Genomic DNA, 24,937 nt, shown 5'->3' with positions numbered 1-24,937 from the left:
AGAAATAGAAAATGGGCTCAGACTATGGATGAGCTCAAAAAAGACTTTGAAAAGTAATTAAGGGAGGTGGAGGAAAAATTGGGAGGAGAAATGAGAGTGACACAGAAAAATCATGAAAACCAAATAAGCACCTTGGTGAAAGAAATACAAAAAAAATACTGAAGAAAATAATAGGTTAAAAACCAGTTTAGGTCAAATGGAAAAAGCAAAACAAAAGGCAAATGAGAAGAAAAATGCCTTAAAAAGCAGAATTGATCAGCTGGAAAAGGAGATAAAAAAGCTCTCTGAAGAAAATAACTCCTTCAAATGCAGAATGGAACTAAAGGAAGACAATGAGTTTGCAAGAAGTCAGAAAGAAATAAAACTTCCCAAAAAAAACCCAAATTAGAAGAAAATGTGAAATATCTCATTGGAAAAGCAACTGACCTTGAAAACAAATGCAGAAGAAATAATTTAAAAATTATTGGACTACCTGAAAGTCATGACCAGGAAAAGAGCCTAGACTTCATTTTTCAAGAAATAATACAGCAAAATTGCACTGAGATTCCAAAAGTAGAGGGTAACATAAAAATTGAGGTAATTCACTGGTCACCCCCTGAAAGAGATGCCAAAAGAAAAACTTCCAGGAATATTATAGCCAGATCCCCAAGTCAGAGAGAAAATTCTAAAAGCTTCCAGAAACAAACAATTCAACTACCGTGGCTCCATAGTCAGGATTACACAGGATCTGGTAGCATCTACATTAAGGGTTTCATAGGGATTGGAATATCATATTCCGGAAGGCAAAAGATCTTGGTTTATAACCAAGAATCAATCACCCAGCAAAACTGAGCATTGACTTTCAGGGGAAAAGATGGACTTTCAATGAAATAGGGGACTTTCAGACTTTCCTATTGAAACAACCACAGCTAAACAGAAAGTTTGATCTCCAAGTACAGGACTCTGGTGAACCATAGAGGGGATAGATGAGAAGGACTAACTATGAGGAACTTAATGATATTGAACTTTTTATTCCTGCATTGGAAGAAGATATTGATAACTCATATGCACTTTCTCATTTATAAGAGCTGTTAGAAGGAGCATATCTAGACAGGGCACAGGAAGGAGTGGAATATAATGGTATATTAAAAAAGAGAGTCAATGAGTGATAGAGGGAAGTACTGGGAGGAAGAAATTTCACTCGAGTCAAGAAAAACTTTTTCAATGGAGTGGAATGGGGGAAGGCAAGGAGAGAATGAGTGAGCCTTCAATCTCATCAGAAGTGGCTCAGAGAGGAAATAACACACATACAGATTTTATCTGCATATAGATACATACTTAATAGGGTATAGAAATCTATCTTACTCTAGAGAAAAATGAGAAGAAAGGGATGGGATACGGGGGAATGGGGGAGGGAAGGGGGAATAGGTGATAGAAGAGAGAGAAGATCTCATGAGGGAGAGGGTACCCAGATATAACACACTTTTTGACAGGGCCAGGATGAAAGGAGACAGAGAGAAGAAGAGAATGAAAGTAGGGTGGAACAGAGTGGAGGGAAATACAGCTAGTAATAGCAACTGTGGGAAAAATATTGAAGCAGCTTCTCTGGTGGACTCATGATAAAGAAAGCAACTCACCCCAGAGACAGAGTCATTGGAATCTGAACATAGACTGAAGTACATTTTTTTTCTCTCACTATTCTTGAGGTTTCCCATCTTCTTGGGGTGGGGGTTATGTTTACTCCTATAACAAAATTATAATAATAATATAAAATAAACCAAAATCATACTTGAAAAATTAAATTAAAAAACGTATGCCATTGAACAAAAGCAATAATCAGAGGAAAATTTCTCTCAAGTGATTATATCAATAAAATCAAGAGAAACCAGTGAATTGGGTATTCAATTAAAAAATAGAACAAAATAAAAATCTCCAATTAAATACTAAATTTGAAATCTTAACAATTATCCTAACAGATTAATAAAACTGAATATAAGAAAACCATTGAAAAAATAAAAATAGAAATAATTTTTTTGAAAAAAGTGATAAATCACTGCTAAAAGTGATTTTAAAAAAAGAAAAAGCCAAATCACTAATATGAAAAATTAAAAAGGTGAATATGCCACTAATGAAGATGAAATCTGAGCAATTATGAGTTAGATCCCCCAATTTTATGCCATTAAATTCAACACTTTAAGAGAAATGGAAGAATACATGCAAACTATATAAATTATTTAGATTAACAGCCTGGAGCAAAGGAAGATTAAGGAGGATTGTATCTGTGTACAGATATTTGAAGAAGTGTCATGAAAGGAAAATTAAACTCTTACTTGATTTGAGAAAGTAGAACAAGGGCAACAGATTGAAATTTCATAGAGGCAAATTTAGTCTTAAAGAAAAGAAACTTTGGTTTCTTTTGGTCTTTAGGTGTCTGCATGTATGAACATTTCTTCACAGTTAGGGTGGAATGGGTATTTCTCTGGTGGACTCATGATAAAGAAAGCAACTCACCCCAGAGACAGAGTCATTGGAATCTGAACATAGACTGAAGTACATTTTTTTTCTCTCACTATTCTTGAGGTTTTCCATCTTCTTGGGGGGGGGGTTATGTTTACTCCTATAACAAAATTATTATAATAATATAAAATAAACCAAAATCATACTTGAAAAATTAAATTAAAAAACGTATGCCATTGAACAAAAGCAATAATCAGAGGAAAATATGGACCAGAGTGCGACTGGTGGTCTTTGGGTGTCTGCATGTATGAAATGCTCTATGGAGAAACACCATTTTATGCAGAATCTCTGGTGGAAACATATGGAAAAATCATGAACCACAAAGTTAGTATTTTAAAATTCTTTTTATAATTTCATTTGTGAGTGAAATAACATAAAATTAATCAAACAATACAAATATTTTTCAGAGAAATACCCAATTCCACTTTAGGGTGGAATGGGCAACTTTAGCAAAAAGGTTTCCATTTGAGTAAAGCTCTTCATACAGAGGCTTGATAAATGTTGACTTGTGAAGTATTTTACAAAGTAGAATTCCTGTTTTTAGTATAAATTCGGCTGAATCGTCTTTTAAGTTCCTGTGAACTTTTGAAATTGTGCAATCTAATGAATCTTTAATAGAAGTAATTACTAGGTTTTTTTAAATAGGGGAATATGTGTGTTTGTACCTTTTTGTTTTTTAAATGGACATATTTATCTTATTAAATTTGGCTAAACTTGAACTACTAAAGTAGTTCAGTACTTCTAGTACTATATATATATGTATGCATATGTATATATAGTCATATATGTGTACATTTGTGTATATATATATGTATATGTGTGTGTGTATTCTTTAGTATTTGAATCTAGATGCTCCTTAGTGACCACTCTATCCACCATGCTGTACTGCCTCATTTTTGTGAGTAATAACACTTCTATATTACATCTTTCAATTTTTTTCTAATGGTCCTTTTTTATTTTTACAGTTATTTCCCCCCCAAAATGAAAAAATTGGTAGCACTACATGGTATTAATGGCCAGTATTTATTTATAAATGTTTTTCTTGTCCCTTCCTTTTTGGTGCATGCCTATCACAGTCAAGTTCAGATTATTTTCATAGATCTGTGTCTAATTACATGTCAATTTTTTTAATTTTGAATAAACAATATTGCAAAAGCTGAAAAACAATAAGTAAAGATTATATATGAAAGTAAACTCACTAGTTTATGGGGCAAAGTGAGTGTCTAAGGAGGGTGAAAGGTAAAGAAGAGTTCTATTACAAGGAAGTTTTTTAAAAATATGACTTTAAAAATGAAGCCATATATTTAATTTGACTATCTATTTGCATATATGTCATATAGTTAATGATTTTTATCATATCTTTTGTATTATAGTAAAGGTTAGAAGCCTCCAGAGGAGAGAGAACACTGATTTTTACACTTTTCAAATCATGTCCAAAATACTCAAGAATTTTCTCCAAGTTCTGACGAAGGACTTACAGTTATGGAATAGTTTTGACTAAGAATCCTTCCTGTGGTCATCGGCAATAGTATTATTTAAAAGATGAGATTAATTATTTCCTGTTTTCTAATGATCTAATTTTATACTTATTTCAATCCCTTGATAATTTCATCATGAGGAGATTTTTTAGATTATTAAAAATGTGTACTTTTACAGGTTCAGTCCTCTGTGGCTGTTGGAACCCCAGACTATATCTCTCCAGAAATCCTTCAAGCCATGGAAGATGGGAAAGGAAAATATGGACCAGAGTGCGACTGGTGGTCTTTGGGTGTCTGCATGTATGAAATGCTCTATGGAGAAACACCATTTTATGCAGAATCTCTGGTGGAAACATATGGAAAAATCATGAACCACAAAGTTAGTATTTTAAAATTCTTTGTATAATTTCATTTGTGAGTGAAATAACATAAAATTAATCAAACAGTGCAAATATTTTTCAGAGAAATACCCAATTTTAAATTTTTTAGTCACAGCCTTTTAGATAGTTATTGCCCAAGGCTTTATATTTGATCCTACTTTTTTTACTCTATTCCTTGGTAATATAACATTTTTGGCTTCAACCATTATTTTTCAACAGGTGACTGTGAGCCCTAATTTTCTAGCCCTACCTATTTCCTAAGCTTTAGATTGTGTGTGTGTGTGTGTGTGTGTGTGTGTGTGTGTGTGTGTGCATGCGCACGTGCATGTGCGCTCATGTGTGTATATTTTACCTTCTGTGGTATCCCCAGCTCGATCCAGTGTCAACAGGAAAGGATGCTTTTGCCTTTCTCACTTTCATTCCCTTTTTGTCCCTTTCCCCTCCTGCTGCCCCCCCCTTCCCCCGCTGATGTCACTCAGAACTCTTTAGCTGCTTGACTGCTTGCATGGCTTAGATGAGGTGGAAGCCTTCAGGTCTCTTCCTTCTGGTGAGATGTGGAGGATCACCAGGCCTCATCATCTCTCCTGTCCTAGATTCTGCAGATCTCATCACTGGTACCTGACCTATTGACCTAATCCAAGGATCTTTTGCTTCAACATCTGCTCCTTTGCTAAATCTGTAAGGACTTCTGGCTTTTTTCTATCCACTTAGTAACTGAAATTTTTTAATTTGTTTTTTTCAAGATGTTGGAGGGTGAACCCCTTATAAGCAATTACAGCTAGCTTCTTTTTGTATTTCCAGCTCTTAACACAATACTTGGTACCTAGTAAATGTTTAATATATGCTTTTTATATCATTTTCTCTATTCCAGACACTGTTGAACTAATCTTACTTACTATTATTTGGTCTTTTTTGCTACTCTGCTCAAAAACTCTTCAATATCTGCTCACCAAGCAAATAAAATCTTGCTTGCTCTAAATGTCTTTCACAAAATAGATCCTCTTTATGCTGTAGTCAAATTGAACTTTAGAATGATCTTAGTCTCAGTATAGGTGGAAAGGCCCTTTAAAATCAACCAATGGAATGCAATACATATTTCACCTAAGTAAAGACATGCTCATTTGAGGAGGGAAACACCTTCAGTATCTTATAGAAGTTGACCCCTGAATGGAATCTTATAGCAAATCAAGGATTCATAGTAACAAATCAAGGATTCGTAGAAGTGAGGAAGCCCTGAGTTCCAGTCATGGAAACAAAAGAAGTGATGTCAAAGTCATCAAATTTAGCTAGACCATAGTCAATGTGAAGAGGAATAATGAAATAAACTTGAAAATATGGGTGAAGGCAATATTATAAAGTATTTTAAATCTCAGAGTATTTTTAGAACAAAATACAAAAATACTCTGAGATTTTAAATGTTTTATCTCATCTGACTCTTAATTATAATTTGATAATAACTCAGAAGAGTCTGACTTACAGCCCCACTGGAAATATTCAGTGGATAAAGAATACTTATGTTCTATATCAGTGGTATTAAATTCAAATAGAAATCAATCCCTACTAGCCTGTAGACCCCACATTGACTAAGAAAATCAAAATTAACATTGTGTTGTATCATGCTTATTTTCTCAGGAATTTCTCAATTATTTCTATCCATTTCAGGAATTTTGCTGACCTGGAGTTTGATCTAGACCTATGGTCTAGACTATAATATGAGGTTAGATGAACAATCTAGAATGTTTGTGTACTTGATGTTAAATGCATATATGTACATATGTATATGTCACACATGTAGATAACACTAAAATATATCTTCCTGTCTGCATATATATATATATATCAGTATACATATACATATGGTACCTGTATATTACATGTTTGAAAATATACATTGTATGACAGACTAAAAAATGGATGAGTTAGATTAATCCATAATTAAAACAAGAGATTGAAGAAGGCAGAGTGAATTTCCTTTGAGAAATTGCAAAGCTTTTCTAAGGAATCTCAAATTTCTCCTTAAAACAAAAATGAACTTTTACCATGGTTGGTTTTAATAAAAATAATGAAATCTAAACAACAACAACATTTTGTTAATAGTATTAGTTTGGTAGATATGTTGAAGATAGAATGGAGAAAGGTAGACTGAAAATAAAGAAATCAGTTAGGAAGGGAGTACTCTCAAAGAGATAAGAGATAATGAGGCCCTTTAGTAGAGTAGAAGCCTTGTAAAATGGGGAAATACTGGGACATGTGAGATACATATTATTGAAGCAGAGTCTATAAGACTTGGCAGTTGCTTAATTATGGCAAGGTAAGGAAGATGGAAGTCAGTGTTGTAAAGATAAGAGGGAACTTTGGAGGAAAGATTGGGTTAGAAGAGAGGATAATGAATCAACCTCCAAGTCATTTAAAACATTTCTTCTATTATTTTGTTTATAGACATCTAACTTTAATGATTGTATACTCTATATGGGTCAAAATACCAGGAGTTCCCCCCACTTTTTACCATCCCAAGTGTCTTTCACAGTATTCTGTGGGTGCTAGATAAATGTGACCTGCTTTCATAGATTATCTATTATGATGGGGCTACTCATTGAGAAAATTAAGGCTCAGGGAAGTTATTTACTTGACTTAGTCACAGAACTAGGTAAATATACAAAGTAGGATTTGAATCCATATTTTCCTGACTTGAAGTTTGGCACTTTTTATTTATTTTTAATATAAATATGTTCAACTTCCTAGTTGGCATAATTATTACTATTGATTTATAGTGATTCAGTGCATGATATATTCTTAATCTCATGTTCATTTTTGGTTTCCTTGTGATTTTCCAATCTTTAGGAGAGGTTTCAGTTTCCAATTCAAGTGACAGATGTATCTGAAAGTGCTAAAGACCTTATTCGAAGACTCATTTGTAGCAGAGAACATCGACTTGGACAAAATGGCATAGAAGACTTTAAAAATCACCCTTTTTTTGCTGGCATTGACTGGGATAATATACGGAACTGTGAAGCACCATATATCCCAGAAGTTAGTAGTCCTACAGATACTTCAAACTTTGATGTTGATGATGATTGTTTAAAGAATTCGGTAAGTATACCATTAAGAAAACTTTTTGCCTTTATAAATAAAAATTATAGTTGATATTTTAAAGAGTTTGAAAATTTATAAGAATTTCATTTGTAATGACTCTTTGCTTGTTATCAAAAGGTTTTTGTTATGTTCATTTTTACATGTACACATGGTATCAATGGGAAAAATGATTTGATTAAATGTTCCCACTTATAAAAATTAGTAATAGTCTCATTTCCCTTAATTTTTTCTTGTTGCCACCATTTTGTATCACCCAGACTCAATTTTGGTATTATCTTTGATTCCTTCTTATTTACATCCAAAAGAAGACCAGTCCTGTCAGTTCTGCATTCACAATTCAGTTCTATTTAACAAATATTTATTAAATAGTCATAGTGTAATTTTTTATCCTTGTATTAGTTGTTCATTATGCATAGACAAAAATGAAAGAGACCCTGATTTTAAGGAGATTAAATTCTGATAAATGAATAGAGCATGTATTCATATAATAAAATGTAAAGTATATTCAAAGTAATTTCTGGTGAGTGTAGTGTCATTGAGTGATATTGGGAGGATCAAGAAAGGCCTCATATAGGAGGTGGCACTTGATGGGAGGATGAAAAGAGAGAATATTCCAGGCATGTTATAAAAAAAGGTAGAGTATCTAGTTGAGAGACTAGGAAGTAGGTCAGGTTAACTGGACTTTACTGAGTCCAGTTTCCACTGAGGTAAAGTAATATGAAAAAGTCTAGAAACAACTGGTACTACCAAATTGTGAAGGACTTAAAATGCTGAAGAGAGCTTTATTGTTCTTGTTTTTGTAAAGATAGTGTTGTTTTGTTATTTAATTCTACTTACAGGGTCAGACCTGTAATTAAATATCATTTTCCTAGATATATGGAGGTCTCATTAAAAATGAGGGAAGCTAAAAACAGTAAAACTCATTTAGAGGCTATTAAAGTAGTCCAAGTGAGACATGGAAAGTATCTTAACTAGGGCTGTGGCCATGTATGTGGAAAAGACAAGAGAAATGTTATAGAAATAGAAGTGACAAAATTTGGTGAGTAATAGATATGATAGATGAAAAAAAGGGAAAATCAATGATGATTCTGAGGTTATGCTCTGTGACTGGGAGAATGATGGATTACTCAACAGAAATAAGGAACTTAATAGAGGAGATTTTGGGGGGGGAGAAAAAGAAGACTGAGGTTTTTTTTTAAACAAAATAACAGTGTTGAGTTTGAGATACTTTGTGGGATATCAACATGTAGAATGGCAGCAAGAAATTGGTGGGGTTTTTTACTGTATTTCAGAAAAGAAATGAAAGTTGGATTTATCATTTAAGAAATCAGCTGTTTGGGAGGGTTAAGATTGGACAACTTAGTAAACAATGATTATTATTTACATAGAGATGATAATTGAATCTATGGGAGCTCACCAAGTGAAAAATATATAAAATGAAAAGAAAAGAGAACTCAAGATAAAGCCCAGTAAACCTGATCAGGACAAGGATCTAGAAAATCAGACTCAGGAATGGTGAAATAGGTGGAGTGTAAAAGGGGATGTCAGAGAAGCCTAGATATTTCCACACAGCTAAAAGAGATCTATCTTCCGTCAAATTTCTGATAGCATTTTGGTCTTTTTCATTGATAATACTGTGTTTCACATTATAGTTATTTGTAGAAATAGCATATCTCTTCATCTTCAATTTTATAGTAAGTTCATTATTATGAAGAATTATATCAAGTTCATCTTTGTATGAAATCAGAAACCATTTGGCCTAATCATCTACAAAGAAAAACCAAGTGATTGAAGAATTTCTGTTCCACAAATTATTACATGCAATTGAATGGACAGCTTATAGACCTTGTTTATCAACATAAATGGACAATATTCTGGGCCCAGAAATAGAGGCTATCTTTTTAAAATCAATATTCTACTAGCATTCTGTGACTAGAAAATATGGAAATAAACATGGAGACATGCGTGGTTAGTATGAGCAGGTTCAAATATGTAACTTTTGATTAATTTTGAAGAAAATAAGAGTAAAAGATGACAAGAGGGGAATGTGTGACAGGAAAAGAAGATTGGTCATATTAGTATGACCAGCTGAGGTCATAATGAGCTTGACAGCCTGACCTCTCTACTGGTAACCTTATAAAATCAGGGGAAAGGGAGAAAGACCTTCAATATGTTGAATGGCTCCCATGTGGAAACCTTAAAGACATGGACAAGAGCAGCACAAAATGAAATGGTATTATGGTTTATGACACAGTTCAAATATCCTGAATGAAATCTTTAACATCTTAGCAAAGTGCCATACACAATAAGTACTTAATAAAATATTTCTGAAGTATATTGAATTTGTGATATTTCTTCCTCGTTTAGCAATAAAAACCTATCATAAGATTGACATAGAAAAGTCAGGAATCTGTCTACTACATAGCTTTTAAGTTTTATACTTCTCTTTTGAAGTCTTAGTCTCTTATTCAAGGTCATATATAACATAACTTCAGCATTATTCTTTCTTAAATACATATATTAAAGCTCATAATGCTTAATTTCACATATTTTCATAGCCAGGAAATGATAAAATGAAATGAGTAAGGAGAACTGTGTCTTTTTTTTTAAGGTTTTCGCAAGGCAAATGGGGTTAAGTGACTTGCCCAAGGCCACACAGCTAGGTAATTATTAAGTGTCTGAGACCAGATTTGAACCCAGGTACTCCTGACTCCAGGGCCGGTGCTTTATCCACTGCACCACCTAGGTGCCCAGAACTTTTTCTTTTAACAGATCAGTAAATCTGCTTACATGGAAAGAAAATTTGTCTATTAGAACTTTAAAAAAAAAAATTCATTAAAAAACTCTAATAGTTTCAATTAAAGGTAACATCATTAAAAAAAAGCCAGAAGAGAGAGTAGCATGACATTTCAAAACTATAACTATGAAAATTCATAAACCAAACGATATAGAAGCAAACATAAAGATAAAATGGGGGCAGCTAGGTGTTGCAGTGGATAGTGCACCGGCCCTGGAGTCAGGAGTACCTGGGTTCAAATCTGGCCTAAGGCACTTAATAATAATTACCTAGCTGTGTGGCCTTGGGCAAGCTACTTAACTCCATTTGCCTTGCAAAACCTAAAAACAAACAAACAAAAAATAAAGATAAAATGGATAATTTTGAATGCATAAAGCTAACTCTTTTGCATGAAAAATATATATTGTAATGATGAATGAAAAGAAATTCAATATTCTTCAAATATTACTAATACATTCCTCATGCCAAATATGTATACAGAATTGATAGAAATGTATGACCAAGAAACTTTTTTTCAGTAGATAAATGTTTTAAAGTTTTGAACCCCCCCCCATAGACTTTCTACAAACATCTGAAAGAATATTCTAAATTCTTGAGAGCCAAAATAGCAGTGTGAAAACAGGAATTTCCAGAAGCTTCCCCCCAAAACTCCAAAAGCCATATAATTATGACTCTAACCAAATTCTAGAGGTACAGAACCCACAGAAAAGACTAAGTGAAGCAATTTTCCAGTCCAACATATCTGCGGGAAAGATTTGTTCCACCGGGACCAGGGTTGGAAGTAGCCACAGTGCAGTCAGAGCCACAGTTGTGCCAGGTCAGAAGAAACCAACTCCAACCTTCCAGAAGCAGCCTGGGCCCTGGGGGTACTTGGTTCCATGACAGCAGGAGTGGTTTCCAGACCTCTTGGCCCAGGGATCACTGAGGATGGATTGGAGGGTTAGAAGGAGAACTCTGCAGGCACCAGAGTGAGCCCAGAGTTCAGGCCAGCACCAACCTCAGGGCAGCTGCAGGAACCTACAGAGCCACCCAGCAGCTGCTTCCAGAACACTCAGACCATAGACAGTGAAGGGTGGGGAGAGACTGCAGAAGTTTCACTGCTATCCCTGGGGCAGGACTCTGCTACTTTGCCCATACTAAGATCCAGGTTGCACTCTGGGGCCCCACACTACCATAGAGGAGACAGGACCCTCCTCAACTCCAGGGCAAGAGGAATGCTTGTGGTGATCCAAAGACCAGAGCACAGTCCGGGAAAGTAGTCAGAGCCTCTCATAAGACATTAGAAGAATTAAGGTCCCTGGGGGGGTTTATACCAAAAACCCCCAAAAGATTTGGAGGTACAATAAATCAAATCATAGGCTGAGTAAATAAGCAAATAACAGAATAAAAAGGATCTGATCAGAGAAAATTAATTTGATCCCATGAAGGATCAAAATATACACTCAGGAGATGACAAAGTCAAAGCTTCCAGAATTAAAGTCTCTGAGAAAAATAAGAATTGGTCTTAAGCTATGGAAGAGCTCAGAAAAGACTATGAAAAGTAATTAAGGGAGGTAGAGGAAAAATTGAGAAGAGAAATGAAAATGATGCAGGAAAATCATGAAAATCAAGTCAGTAGCTTGGCGAAGGAAATACAAAAAAATCTCATATGGAAGAAAAAAATAGCATATTAAAAACCAGTTCAGGTCAAATGGAAAAAGCAGTCCAAAAAGTCAATGAGGAGAAGAAGAATGCCTTAAAAAGCAAAATTGGCCAACTGGAAAAGGAGATAAAAAAAGCTCTCTGAAGAAAATAATTCCTTTAAATGTAGAATTGGAAGTAAAGGGACCTGATAACTTTGTGAGAAATAAAGAAACAAAAAAACAAACCCAAATGAATGAAAAATTAGAAGAAAATGTGAAATATCTCATTGGAAAACCAACTGACCTGTAAAACAGATCCAGGAGAGATAATTTAAAAATTATTGGGATACTTGAAAGTCATGACTGGGAAAAGAGCCTATACTTCATTTTTCATAAAATAATACAGCAAAATTGCCCTGATCCTAGAAGCAGAGGGTAAAATAGAAATTGAGGGAATCCACTGATCAGTTTTTTTTAAATTTTTAAAAATTTTTATATTTTTACAATAATCTTGTTGTGAGAGTAATCATAACCCCCCCCTCCCATCCCCCTGCAGGAGGATGGGAAACCTCAAGAATAGTGAGAGAGGAGGTAGCTAGGTGGTGAAGTGGATAGAGCACCAGTCCTGGAGTCAGGAATACTTGAGTTCAAATCCAGCCTTAGACACTTAATAATCACCTAGCTATGTGGCCTTGGGCAAGCCACTTAACCCCATTGCCTTGTAAAAACTAAAAAAAAATAGTGAGAGAGAAAAAAATGTACTTCAGTCTTTGTTCAGATTCCAATGGCTCTGGTTCAGGGATGTGTTGCCTTCTTTATCATAAGTCCACCAAAGAAGTTGCTTCAATATTTTTCCCATAGTTACTATTACTACCTGTATTTTCCTCTACCTTATTCTTTCCCACTCTCATTTTTTCTATTCTCTTCTGTCTCAGTTTTCTCTAGGGTAAGATAGATTTCTATACCCTATTAAATGTGTATGTTATTTCCTCTCTCAGCCATTTCTGATGAGAATGAAGTCTCACTCATTCCCCCCTTGCCTTCCCCCATTCCATTCGATTATAAAAGCTTCCTTTTGACTCCTATGTAATATATATCTTTGCCCCTTCTTCCTCTCCTTTCCCCTTCCTCTCTTTCCTTTATTACCCATTGACTCCATCTTTTTACTATATTTATACAATCATATTCAGCTCCTTCCTGTGCCTTGTCATATGCTCCTTCTAATAGCTCTTATGAATGAGTGTTCATGTGAGTTAACAGTATCTTCTTCCCATGCAGGAATACAAGTAGTTCAACGTCATTAAGTTCCTCATAATTAGTCCTTCTCGTCCACCCCCTCTATGGTTCACCAGAGTCCTGTACTTAGAGATCAAACTTTCTGTTCAGCTCTGGTTGTTTCAGTAGGAAAGTTTGAAAGTCCATTGTTTCGTTGAAAGTCCATCTTTTCCCCTGAAAGTCAATGTTCAGTTTTGCTGGCTAGTTGATTCTTGGTTGTAAACCAAGATCTTTTGCCTTCTGGAATATCATATTCCAATCTCTATGAGCCCTTAATGTAGATGCTGCCGGATCCTGTGTAATCCTGACTATGGAGCCATGGTAGTTGATTTTCTTGTTTCTGGAAGCTTTTAGTATTTTCTCTTTGACTTGGGAGTTGTGGAGTTTGGTTATAATATTCCTGGAAATTTTTCTTTTGGGATCTATTTCAGAGGGTGACCAGCGAATTCCCTCAATTTCTATTTTATCCTCTGCTTCTAGGATCTCAGGGCAATTTTGCTCTTTTATTCTTGAAAAAATGAAGTCTAGGCTCTTTTCCTAGTCATGACTTTCAGGTAGCCCAATAATGTTTAAATTATCTCTCCTGGATCTGTTTTCAAGGTCAGTTGTTTTTACAATGAGATATTTCACATTTTCTTTTAATTTTTTTTGGGGGGGGTATAGTTTTATTTCTTCCTGAGTTCTTGCAAAGTCATCTGTTTTCTGTATTTGAAGGAGTTATTTTCTTCAGAGAGCTTTTTGATTTCTTTTGCTAGCTGCTTTTTAAGGTATTCTCATTTGCCTTTTGTTTTGCTTTTTTCCATTTGGCCTAAACTGGTTTTTAACCTATTATTTTCTTCAGTATTTTTTTGCATTTCTTTCACCAAGGTGCTGATTTGGCTTTCATGATTTTTCTGTGTCACTCTCATTTCTCCTCCCAATTTTTCCTCCACTTCTCTTAATTACTTTTCAAAGTCTTTTTTGAGCTCATCCATAGTCTGAGCCCATTTTCTATTTCTCTTGGAGGTTTTGGATATGGAAGCTTTGATTTTGTCATCATCTGAGTATGTGTTTTGATTTTCCATGGGATTAAAGTAATTTTCTGTGGTCAGACTCTTCTTTTTCTGTTGTTTACTCATTTTCTCAGCCCAAGAACAATTTACAGCCCTTCAAAGGCTTTGGGGTTTTTTTGGGAGGGGGACACCCCACTGGAATCTTTATTCTTCCAAGGTCTTATGCTCTCTTGCCTGTACTTTGATATGTAGATGACCACAGGAATTCCCCTCTGCCCTGGAGCTGTGAGGAGGGTCCCTGCTATCTTAGTATGGAAGACTAAACTGCAAGCTGGTTCAGTAAGGACCCTTTTCCCTTAACCAGTTTCCTCAAAGAAAATAATTAAGCCTTTGTGGTATGGTGGAAAAGAAATTTAGTGTCCCCCTTTGCTTTGCAATTGATAATTAAAAGCAGGTAAGGATTTCTCCTCCAGGTTTGACCAAGGACTTTAGACTAAAATATGGTCCTAATATTATTTTATTATATACAGACTAAAAGGAGTTAGGGCCCAGTATTGTTCTAGAGTGAATATGAGAGAATGTGTTTCTTTACTGGAGAGTGGTCATGGAAAGAATACTAAAAAAAAAAGTATGAAGAAGAGTGAAAATAATGATATTTATAACTTAGTAATGAATTTTGATATTTGGCTAGTCAATAACTTAGACTAAGTAAGAAAATTAATTTGAAAAATCAGCCCCATAAATCTAGTGGAAAATTTTTAAATGAAAACAAATTCTAAAATCATCTTAAATTCACTTTAAAAGACACCTCTCTACCATCTTTTTGATTGGCTTATATGACCAGAAATGACAATGTTCAGTGTTGGAAAGGATTTGGAAAATCTGGGACACTGATACATTGTTGGTGGAGCTGTGAACTCATTCAGCCTTTCTGGAGAGCAATCTGGAATTATGCCCAAAAGGCAATAAAAATGTGCATACCCTTTGATCCAGCAATACCACTACTGGGTATACCTTGAAGAGATCATGCAAAAAGGGTAACAATATCACTTGTACAAAAATATTCATAGCAGCCCTATTTGTGGTAGCAGAGAATTGGAAACTGAGTGAATGTCCGTCAATTGGTAAATGGCTGAACAAATTGTGGTGTACACATGTTATGGAACACTGTTGTTCTATTAGAAACTAGGAGGGATGGGAATTCAGGGAAGCCTGAAAGAATTTGCATGAACTGATGCTGAACAAGATGAGCAGAACCAGAAGAACAGTGTACACTATAACAGCAACATGGGGATGATGATCAACCTTAATGGACTTGCTTGTTCCATTAATGCAATAATCAGGAACAATTTTAGAGCACTTGCCATGTCTTTCCAAAGAAAGAACTGTGGAGTTTAAACAAAGACCAAAGTCTATTATCTTCAATTTTTTAAAAAAAATATCTTACGTACTATATAATTTTGCTATCTTTAACATTTTATTTTCTCCTCAAGGATATGATTTCTCTCCCAATATGTTCAATTTTGATCCATTTATAGCATGGAAACCTTTTTAAAGATTATTAGACTACCTTCTATGGGGGGATGGGGGAGGGACGGGAAGGTGGGGGGAATGTAAAATTCAAAAACCTTACAGAAAATGATAGGTAGAAACTACTATTGTATATAATTGGAAAACAAATTAAATATTAATAAAATTTAAAAATTTAAAAATTAATTAAAAAACCTGTCAGGGGGACCATGTTTTCTTGAGTATAGGAAAATGATGGTATATGAGGAATAGAAGAATTGTTTTAGAAAAAGTGATTCTAGACAGTCCATTGATAAAGAAAGGTACATTCTTAAAGGGAATTGGATGCTGATGCTTTACTGGGAAAGCAGTAGCTGCATCAGGAACCTAGGTAGTTTTACCTATGAGCATAGGTACTGAGAAAGGAGAGGGAGCAGTATTTGCTAATTATTTAACTATAGATGTCTCACTCTTCCCAGAAGCAATTGTAGCTGTGCCTCTTGTTCCAAGTATTAAATTTTTTTTGGTAGAATGGTCAGGGGGGACCCTCTGACTCTAGAAAGAACTTAGTTACCAGATTGCTTGGAGGTAAGTGGAGTGCACATGGCTATTAACATAGTGTCTGTTCCCTTCCTGTTTCTCATTGATTAAATGTCTTCCTTGGTAGTGGTAACTCTTACCCATACCCTGTTGGGGCATTGATTTCATTATCACTGAGTGCTGGGGGGTGGGGGAAGTATGTGAGTCTCTGGTCTTGGAACTGCTAGTCTGGGCAGATAGGTGACTAATGGTCAGATGACATGGGGTATATAACATTCTCACTGCTTGTAGAGAGGTAAGGCATTGATGCAGTCTTGGATTTGTTAAAGTTCATACTAATATAAATTAACTTCTGTGACACTGTAGGTAATACTTATTCATTCTTCCTGTGTTCTTTCGTTCCCAGGAAACGATGCCCCCTCCAACCCATACTGCATTCTCTGGTCACCATCTGCCATTTGTTGGTTTTACATATACTAGTAGCTGGTAAGTTTGAAATGTTTTTTTTAAATATTTTGCTAGATTAAAAGCAGAATCATATGAAATGTAGTTTTCAAAATCGAAGATGATCTACTAGAAATCCTTATTTTAAAAATGTTGGTGCTTTATCTATATCTAAAAGATTTCAATAGATTCTCAGTTTCAATATCTACCTTAGTCTTTTCACAGAAAAGTTTGATTAGATATTTTAAAATTTCTTCTTAAAATATTTGGAAACAAACTTTATTAAACATCTGTAAGGAAAATTTGTATTGAGGCTACAAAATGTTGGAAGTATAAATTGATTTAATTTGGAGTGTTTTAATGAGTTCTGAATAAACTTCTTATCTCTTCATTCTTTACAACAGAAGTGGTGCATAATCTACAATTATCTCCATTGTGTTCTTATTCTGTCAGATATTGTTTCCTATTAACTGCAGGTTCATAGTAAAACTGACTCTACCAATTCTTTTCTTTAAGACTTTTCAAGAATAGCCTTCCTTTAGCTACAACTTGATTTTTTCCTTTCATTTTGTTTATTGTGAGAATGTTAAATTGATATGATTCAGTTCCTCCAGCTGTATGTTTTACTCTTTGACTATTGAACAGTGTGATCCCTTGTTAAATTTTATACTCATTACCCAAACACATCCTGTGATTGCAATAATTCAATTCTCTTCACCCATGCAATTCACAGCCCAGCTTGACCCACCCATCTATAGGACTCTTATACCATGATTCCAAAAGTCCAAAAGTCAGGGTGTCTGCTGAGCATAATGGAGACCCCTTGTGCTTTTCCTAAAAAATAGTACAAATACTTAAAAGTACAAATACTTAAGAGAATTGACTCTAGCTATGCACCTGTCATCAGTTATTCTTGCCTTCTGACAATCCAGCCTTTTCAGTGTCTGCAACAGGCACTGTTGAATCAGGGTCTGCACAGGATTAGGGACTATTGCGTATTTTTCTTTGTTTCATGGATTCTTATGATTAAAGAGGTCATCATCAAGTTCTTAGGTCTTCAGAAAGCAGATATTTGTCTTTTATCAGGTCCAAACCCTAAGCCAGATCTTTCACTCAGCAGGCAAAGCCTTTGAGAGCCCAAAGTTTTACATCCATGCCATAGTGATACATTTAAAGATAGGGATCTATTAAACTAGTATTTTTACATTAAAATTTTTAGTGCAATTTAAGATTTGCATATTCTATTCGTGATGACTTGTAAATATAAAAATACATTTCACCCAACAGAAATTAAGGGAAGGATTAGTCAGAAGCATTTGCAAAATCTTAAAGACGGGACAAGAAACAAAGAGAATGAAAAACATGAAAGAAAAGAATGGAAGAAAATATATAGTTAATAAGCATACATGTGAATGAGGTTTAAATAACTCATGAAATAGAAGAATATAGCAAAATTGATTTCAAACAAAATCTAACAATATATTGATTATAAGATACCTATTTGAAATAGAAAATAAACAAAGGGTTTAAATAAGGGACTGGAGCAGAATCTATTGTGCTTCAGCTGAAGTGATAAAGGAAGTGGTAGCAGTCATGATCTCAGACAATACAATACAATAATTAAAAAGACCTGAATTAAAGAGATAAATGGGGAAACTACATTTTGCTGATATGTATCATAGACAGTGAATTCATGTCAATACTAACATACATGTACCAAGTAAGGTAGAATCTGAATTCTTTTTCTTATTTTTGTACAAATGATTTTTTATATATTACTAAAATATTCTTGTTTAAGAATAAACATAATATCCCCTCTCCCCAAAAAATACAGACCCTCATGAGAAATAAAGTAAAAAAAAAGAGAAAAAATGTGCTTCAGTCTTTGTTCTGGCACCATCAGCTCTGTCTCAGGTGGATCACATTCTTAATGATAAGTCCTTCACAAAAGCTACTTCCATATTTTTGCACTGTTGCCATTGCTGATTGCAACTCCATATCATTGCAATAGCTCAATGCAATAAAAAAACCTCTTTTATATGACATATCTTAGCCTGTTCCACCTCTCCTTTTTCTTACACCCAGTACATTTTCCTTTTAGCCATTGACTCCATTTTTACAATATATATTATATCTTCAAATTCAGCTTTCTCCTATGCTTCATCTATAAAAGCTCCTTTTACCTGCTCTGTTAAGTGAAAGGTTTCATATTAGTATTATCAGTATCATTTTTCTAGGCAGGAATACATGTAGTTCATCATCATCATCATTAAGTCCCTCATAATTTACCCTTCTCCTTCACTCTCTATGCTCACCTGAGTCCTGTATTTGAAGGTAAGACTTTCTGTTCAGCTCTGGTTGTTTCAACAGGAACATTTAAAATTCCTCCATCTCATTGAAAGTCCATCTTTTCCCCTGGAAGAGGATGTTCAGTTTTTCTGGGGAGTTGATTCTCAGTTGCATTCCAAGTTCTTTTGCCTTCCAGAATATTATATTCCAAGCCCTGCAAGCTCTTAATGTAGTTACTGTTAAGTCCTGTGTGATCCTGACTGCAGCTCCATGATATTTGAATTCTGTCTTTCTGGCTGCTTGTAATATTTTCTCTTTGACTTGGGAGTTCTGGAACTTGGTTCCTGGGGTTGTTATTTTTTGTCTCTTTCCAGGGAGATTTGTAAATTCTCTCACTTTCTGTTTTGCCCTCTACTTCTAGGATATCAGGGCAATTTTCCTGTAGGAATACTTTAAAAATGAGATCAAGGCTCTTTTCCTGATCATGACTTTCAGGTATCCCAATAATTTTAAAATTATCTTATCTGAATCTGTTTTCCAGATCAGTTATTTTTTTCAATGAGATGTTTCACATTTTCTTCTAACTTTTCATTCTTTTGGTGTTGAAGTATTGTGTCTTGACATCTCGTAAAGTCATCAGCTTCCTTTAGCTCTATTCTACTTCTGAGGGATTTGTTTTCATCAGAGAGCTTTCTTATCTCCTTTTCCATCTGGCCAATTCTGCTTTTTAAAGAATTCTTCTCCTCGATAACTTTTTGAACTGTTTTATCTCTTTGACTTAAGCTGGTTTTTAACATGTTCTTTTCTTCAACATTTTTTTTGGATCTCCTTGACTAAGCTACTGACTTTGTTTTCATGTTTTTCCTGCATCTCTATTTCTTTTCCCAGTTTTTCTTCTATCTCTTTTACTTGATTTTCAAAGTCTTTTTTGAGCTCTGTCAATGGTCTGATCCCAACTTACATTTTTCTTGGAGTCTTTAGTTGCAGGAGCATGTACTTCCTTATCTGAAGATTGAGTATTTTCATCCTCCATGGTGTTTCTTCTTTTTTTCTGTTCACTAATTTCTCCAGCCTTTGCCTGGTTTTGGGGTGCTTCCTGAGCTTTAAAGTGTTATTAGGACACCCCCCTCCCACAAGGATCTCAGTGTGTGAGGCTCTGACTGCCCTCCTGGTCTGTGAATGACCACAAGCTCACTCCTTTGCCACAGGTCTGAGGTGGAGGACCTGGGCATGTTCTGTGGGGGGGCCTAGACTGCGATAAGGATCTGAATGTGGTCAGAGCCACAAAGTCCTGATCCAGGTACAGAGGACAGACCTCAGAAGTCTCCCCTACCTTGAGTGAGCTATGCACTCAGGGTTCATTTGCCTGGACGCTCCTGTTCACTGACTCTACACCTGCTTCCATTTCCTGGATCTGGGCTGCTGGCCACCACTGCTGTGCTGACCTCACTGACTGCTACAACCACTCTGAGAGCTTGGGCTTTGCACCCTTGCTCTGACAGAGGTCTGGTGATCCTCCAAGTTGTACCCATTGCACCCCAGGGTATAGGTCAGGAAACTGCCCTGCTGCTGTGAGCCACAAATCCCAAGCACCTTGGGGCTGCCTTTGGGAGGCTGAAGTTTCTTCACTCTGGCAGCCCACCACTCTAACCCCGTGGAGTGGAGTCTCTCCACTATTTTCCAGGTTACCTTGGTCTGGAGAGTTGCCTCACTGGAGCTTTCTGTGGGTTCTGTCTCTCGAAAATTTAGTTGTCATAATTTTAAAATTTTTGAAATATTATTTGGAGAACACCTAGGAGATGCTCTTCTGTCACCATCTTCAGAATCTGAATTCTTAAAGGAAAATTTTAATGAATTATTGGGAACACTGTAGGACGTATGTAGGACTTCAATTTACCTTTTCTAGACCTAGATAAATCTAAAAATAAAAGAAATAAAGGAAAGGAATAGGGTTTTAGAAAAAAATAAATGATATAGCTCTCTGAAGAATATTTAATGTAATCAAAAGTTAAATACCAATATCTTAACTTTGCTGACTATTATAAAAATTGACCATATATAAAATCTTTTAAAGAATCACAGAAGTGCAGAAGTGTAAATTACATTCAACAAAGGATCTTTGAAACTAAGCTTAAAATTTCATTGGAAATTAAAAATTAATCATACAGAATTTCTAAATCAAATAACAAATCATAGAATCTCAGTAATTTCACTATAAACATAATGACAAGAACACAGCATCCAAAAATTTGTGAGATGCTGCCAAAACAATACCCGAGGGAACATTTAAATCTCAACATTTTCATTAATGAAAGAAAAAAGAGCAGGTCATAATATCATTCCTGAATCAGCTATTGAACCTGGGATTTTTTAGGATAATTAGTACAAAGCTAAGAGAGAGAATAACAATGAAGAAAATATATGTCATCTAATCAAAATAATTTATTACTTAACACAGTAATAAACCAAACAAATTATTGATAATAAAATAATTTCTGTGCAGAATAAAATACTTTCTTTTAAAAATTTACTCATTATTCACATGGGATCTTATTGCTTTGATTATTCTCTTCAGTTTCACAGATTGTACCCTATCCATGAGTGGATCTTCCGTTTATTTGCTTTTTTGTTATTTTATTTTATTTTATTTGGTTTTTACAAGGCAGTGGGGTTAAGTGATTGCCCATGGTCACACAGCTAGGTAATCATTAAGTGTCCAAGGCCGGATTTGAACTCAGATCCAGGAACAGGAAGGAGAAGCCAGTAGGCAGGAGCCCCCAGGGCATGAGTGCTGAGTCTAGGGAGGGGAGTGAAAAGGGACTGCCAAGCTCTGTCTTCTGTCCCTGGAACAGGACTCTGGGGCTCTGACCACATTCAGATCCTGATCGCAGTCTAGGCCCTCCCATAAAACAGTAGGGCCCCCCCACCTCAGCCCTGTGGCAGAGTGGGGTGCTTAAGGTCATTCACAGACCAGGAGGGAGGACAGAGCCTCACACATTGAGATCCTTGTGGGAGTGTCCCAAAAGCTCAGGAAGCACCACAAAAACTGGCTCAGGCTGGGAAAATGAGTAAGCAGAGAAAAAAGAGGAAGACCATTGAGAACTACTTTGCTTGTGAGCCCAAGAAGGATCAAAACACTCAGTCTGAAGATGAGGAAGCACAAGCTCCTGCATCTAAAGACTCCAAGAAAAACAGAAATTGGGCTCAGGCTATGACAGAGCTCAAAAAAGACTTTCAAAATCAAATGAAGGAGATAGAAGAAAAAATTGGGAAAAGAAATGAGAGAGATGGGGTGGCTGGGTGGCATAGTGGATAAAACACTGGCCTTGGATTCAGGAGTACCTGGGTTCAAATCTGGTCTCAGACACTTAATAATTACCTAGCTGTGTGGACATGAGCAAGCCACTTAACCCCATTTGCCTTGCAAAAATCTAAAAAAAAAAAAAGAAAATGAGAGAGATGCAAGAAAAACATGAAAATGAAGTCAGCAGCTTAGTCAAGGAAATTCAAAAAAATGCTGAAGTAAATAGCATGCTAAAATCCAGCTTAGGTCAAATGGATAAAACAGTTCAAAAAGTTATTGAGGAGAAGAATGCTTTAAAAAGCAGAATTGGCCAGATGGAAAAAGAGATAAGAAACCTCTCTGAGGAAAACAAATCCTTCAGACAAAGAATAGAACTCAGGGAGACTGCTGAATTTAGGAGAAATCAGGACTCAATACTTCAAAACCAAAAGAATGAAAAATTAGAAGAAAATATGAAACATCTCACTGAAAAAACAACTGATATGGAAAACAGATTTAGGAAAGATAATTTAAAAATTATTGGAATACCTGAAAGTCATGATCAGGAAAAAGATCCTTGATATCGTTTTCAAAGAATTACTACAGGAAAATTGCCCTGATATCCTAGAAGCAGAGGGCAAAAAAGAAATGGAGAAAATCCACCAATCTCCCCGAGAAAGAGATCCCAAAAAAACCACCTCCAGGAATATTATATCCAAGTTCCAGAACTCCCAGGTCAAAGACAAAGTATTACAAGCAGCCAGAAGGACACAGTTCAGATATCGTGGAGCTGCAGTCAGGATCTCACAGGACTTAGCAGCAACTACATTAAAAGCCCATAGGGCTTGGAATATAATATGCCGGAAGGCAAAAGAGCTTAGAATGCAACTGAGAATCAACTACCCAGCAAGGCTGAATGTCCTCTTCCAGGGAAAAAGATGGACTTTGAGTGAATCAGAGGAATTTCAAATGTTCTTGTTGGAATAGCCAGAGCTGAACGGAAGGTTTGATCTTCAAATACAGGACTCAGGTGAAGCATAGAGATTGGAGGTGAAGGGGAAAATATGAGGGACTTAATGATGATGAACTGCATGTATTCCTGCATAGAAAAATGACACTGTTAATACTCATATGAACCTTCTCAGTTAACAGAGCAGATAGAAGGAGCTTTTATAGATGAAGCACAGGAAAAAGCTGAATTTAAAGATAAAATGTGGTGTAAAAATGGATTCAATAGAAAAAAAGGGAAATGTAATGGGAGAAAGAAAAAGGAGAGTGGGGAATAGGCCAAGATATTTCATATAATAAGATTTTTCTTTATTGCAGTGAGCTATTGCAATGATATGGAAGGGGGAAGGCAAGAGGGAATAAGGAAATCTTCGCTCTTGTCAGAGGTGGCTAGGAGAGGAAACAGCAAATATACTCAATGGGGTATAGGCATCTGGAATAAGAAGGAGGGGGTGACAGGGAGAAGGTGGGGTGATGTGAGTGATGGAGGAGAGGATGGACCATGGCGGGGGAGAGTGGTCAGATATAACACATTTTCTTTTTTACTTCTTGCAAGGGGCTGGGATTGGAAGGCCTGCCCAGGACCATAGGGCCAGGTGGATTCTGGGCCTAAGGGTTGGTATGGGGGCTCAGGGCTTCTTGGCCCCAGGGCCGGGGATCTGTCTGCTGTGCCACTCAGCGACCCTACAGCAGAGTCTGAGTGAAAGAAGAGAGAAAATATATTACATAGTAGTGGAGAAATACGAAAGTGGGGGAGTTGCAATCAGCAATGGCAATGGTGGAAAAATATGGAAGTAACTTTTGTGATGGACTTACCATAAAGAATGTGATCCACCCAGGACAGAGTTGGTGGTGTTGGAACATAGACTGAAGCACATTTTTTATTATTATTATTTGGGGGTGGTACAGGGCAAATGGGGCTGGGTGGCCTGCCTGGGGCCGCATAGCAGGGTGATCGTTGCATGTCTGAGGCTGGATTTGGACCTGGGTGCTCCTGGTTCAAGGGCCAGTGCTCAGTCCGCCACCCAGCCACCCCTACTATTATTACTATTTTATTTTATTTTGGGTCTTTTTTCCTTTTTTTTTTTTTTTGGTTTTTGCAGGGCAGTGGGGTTGGGGTGCCTTGCATGTCACACAGCTGGGTGATTGTTGGGTATACGGGGCTGGATTTGGGCTTAGGTGCTCCTGGCTCCAGGGCTGGTCCTCTGTCCACTGCATCACCTGGCCATACCTACAATTATTACTATTTTTTTATTTTAATTTTAATTTTTTTCCTCTCCCCTTTGTCGCTCAAGTGAGTATATTTTTTGGGGGGAGGGGGTATATTGTTTACTCTTAAACAAGAATATTTTATTTATGTATGAAAAACATTCGTACAAAATGAGAATAAATATTAAATTAAAAAAACACAAAGCCAGGAAACAATTTTTTATAGTCAATGTTTTCTGATAAATACCTTGTTTCTAAAATTTATAAGACTACAAATCAGTCTTCAAGTGATAAATGGTCAAAGGATATGAATGGGGCGGCTAGTTGGCGCAGTGGATAAAGTACCAGCCCTGGAATCAGGAGTACCTGGGTTCAAATTCTGTCTCAGACTTGATAATTACCTAGCTGTGTGGCCTTCAGCAAGCCACTTAACCCCATTTGCCTTGCAAAATCCTTAAAAAAAAAAGAAGAATATAAATAGGCAGTTTTCATATAAAGAAATAAAAGCTATCTGTAGTAATA

At 35.9% G+C, this 24,937-nt stretch overlaps 1 protein-coding gene across 7 annotated transcripts in view; it reads left to right on the top strand.

Moving 5' to 3' along the window:
- The window catches only part of CDC42BPA (CDC42 binding protein kinase alpha), a 364,566-nt gene that overhangs the window by 176,091 nt on the left and 163,538 nt on the right, over window positions 1-24,937 (top strand). For all 7 annotated transcript variants that reach the window (XM_074222837.1, XM_074222834.1, XM_074222835.1 and 4 more), the window contains exons 7-9: window positions 4,153-4,353; window positions 7,196-7,444; window positions 16,589-16,668. In XM_074222837.1, the coding sequence (XP_074078938.1) occupies window positions 4,153-4,353; window positions 7,196-7,444; window positions 16,589-16,668 (530 nt within the window). The remainder of the gene's footprint in view (window positions 1-4,152; window positions 4,354-7,195; window positions 7,445-16,588; window positions 16,669-24,937) is intronic.

Source organism: Macrotis lagotis, chromosome 2 (genome assembly GCF_037893015.1).
Source record: "Macrotis lagotis isolate mMagLag1 chromosome 2, bilby.v1.9.chrom.fasta, whole genome shotgun sequence".
NCBI classification, from domain to species: Eukaryota; Metazoa; Chordata; class Mammalia; order Peramelemorphia; family Peramelidae; genus Macrotis; species Macrotis lagotis.
This window is presented reverse-complemented; position numbering and strand designations above follow the sequence as displayed.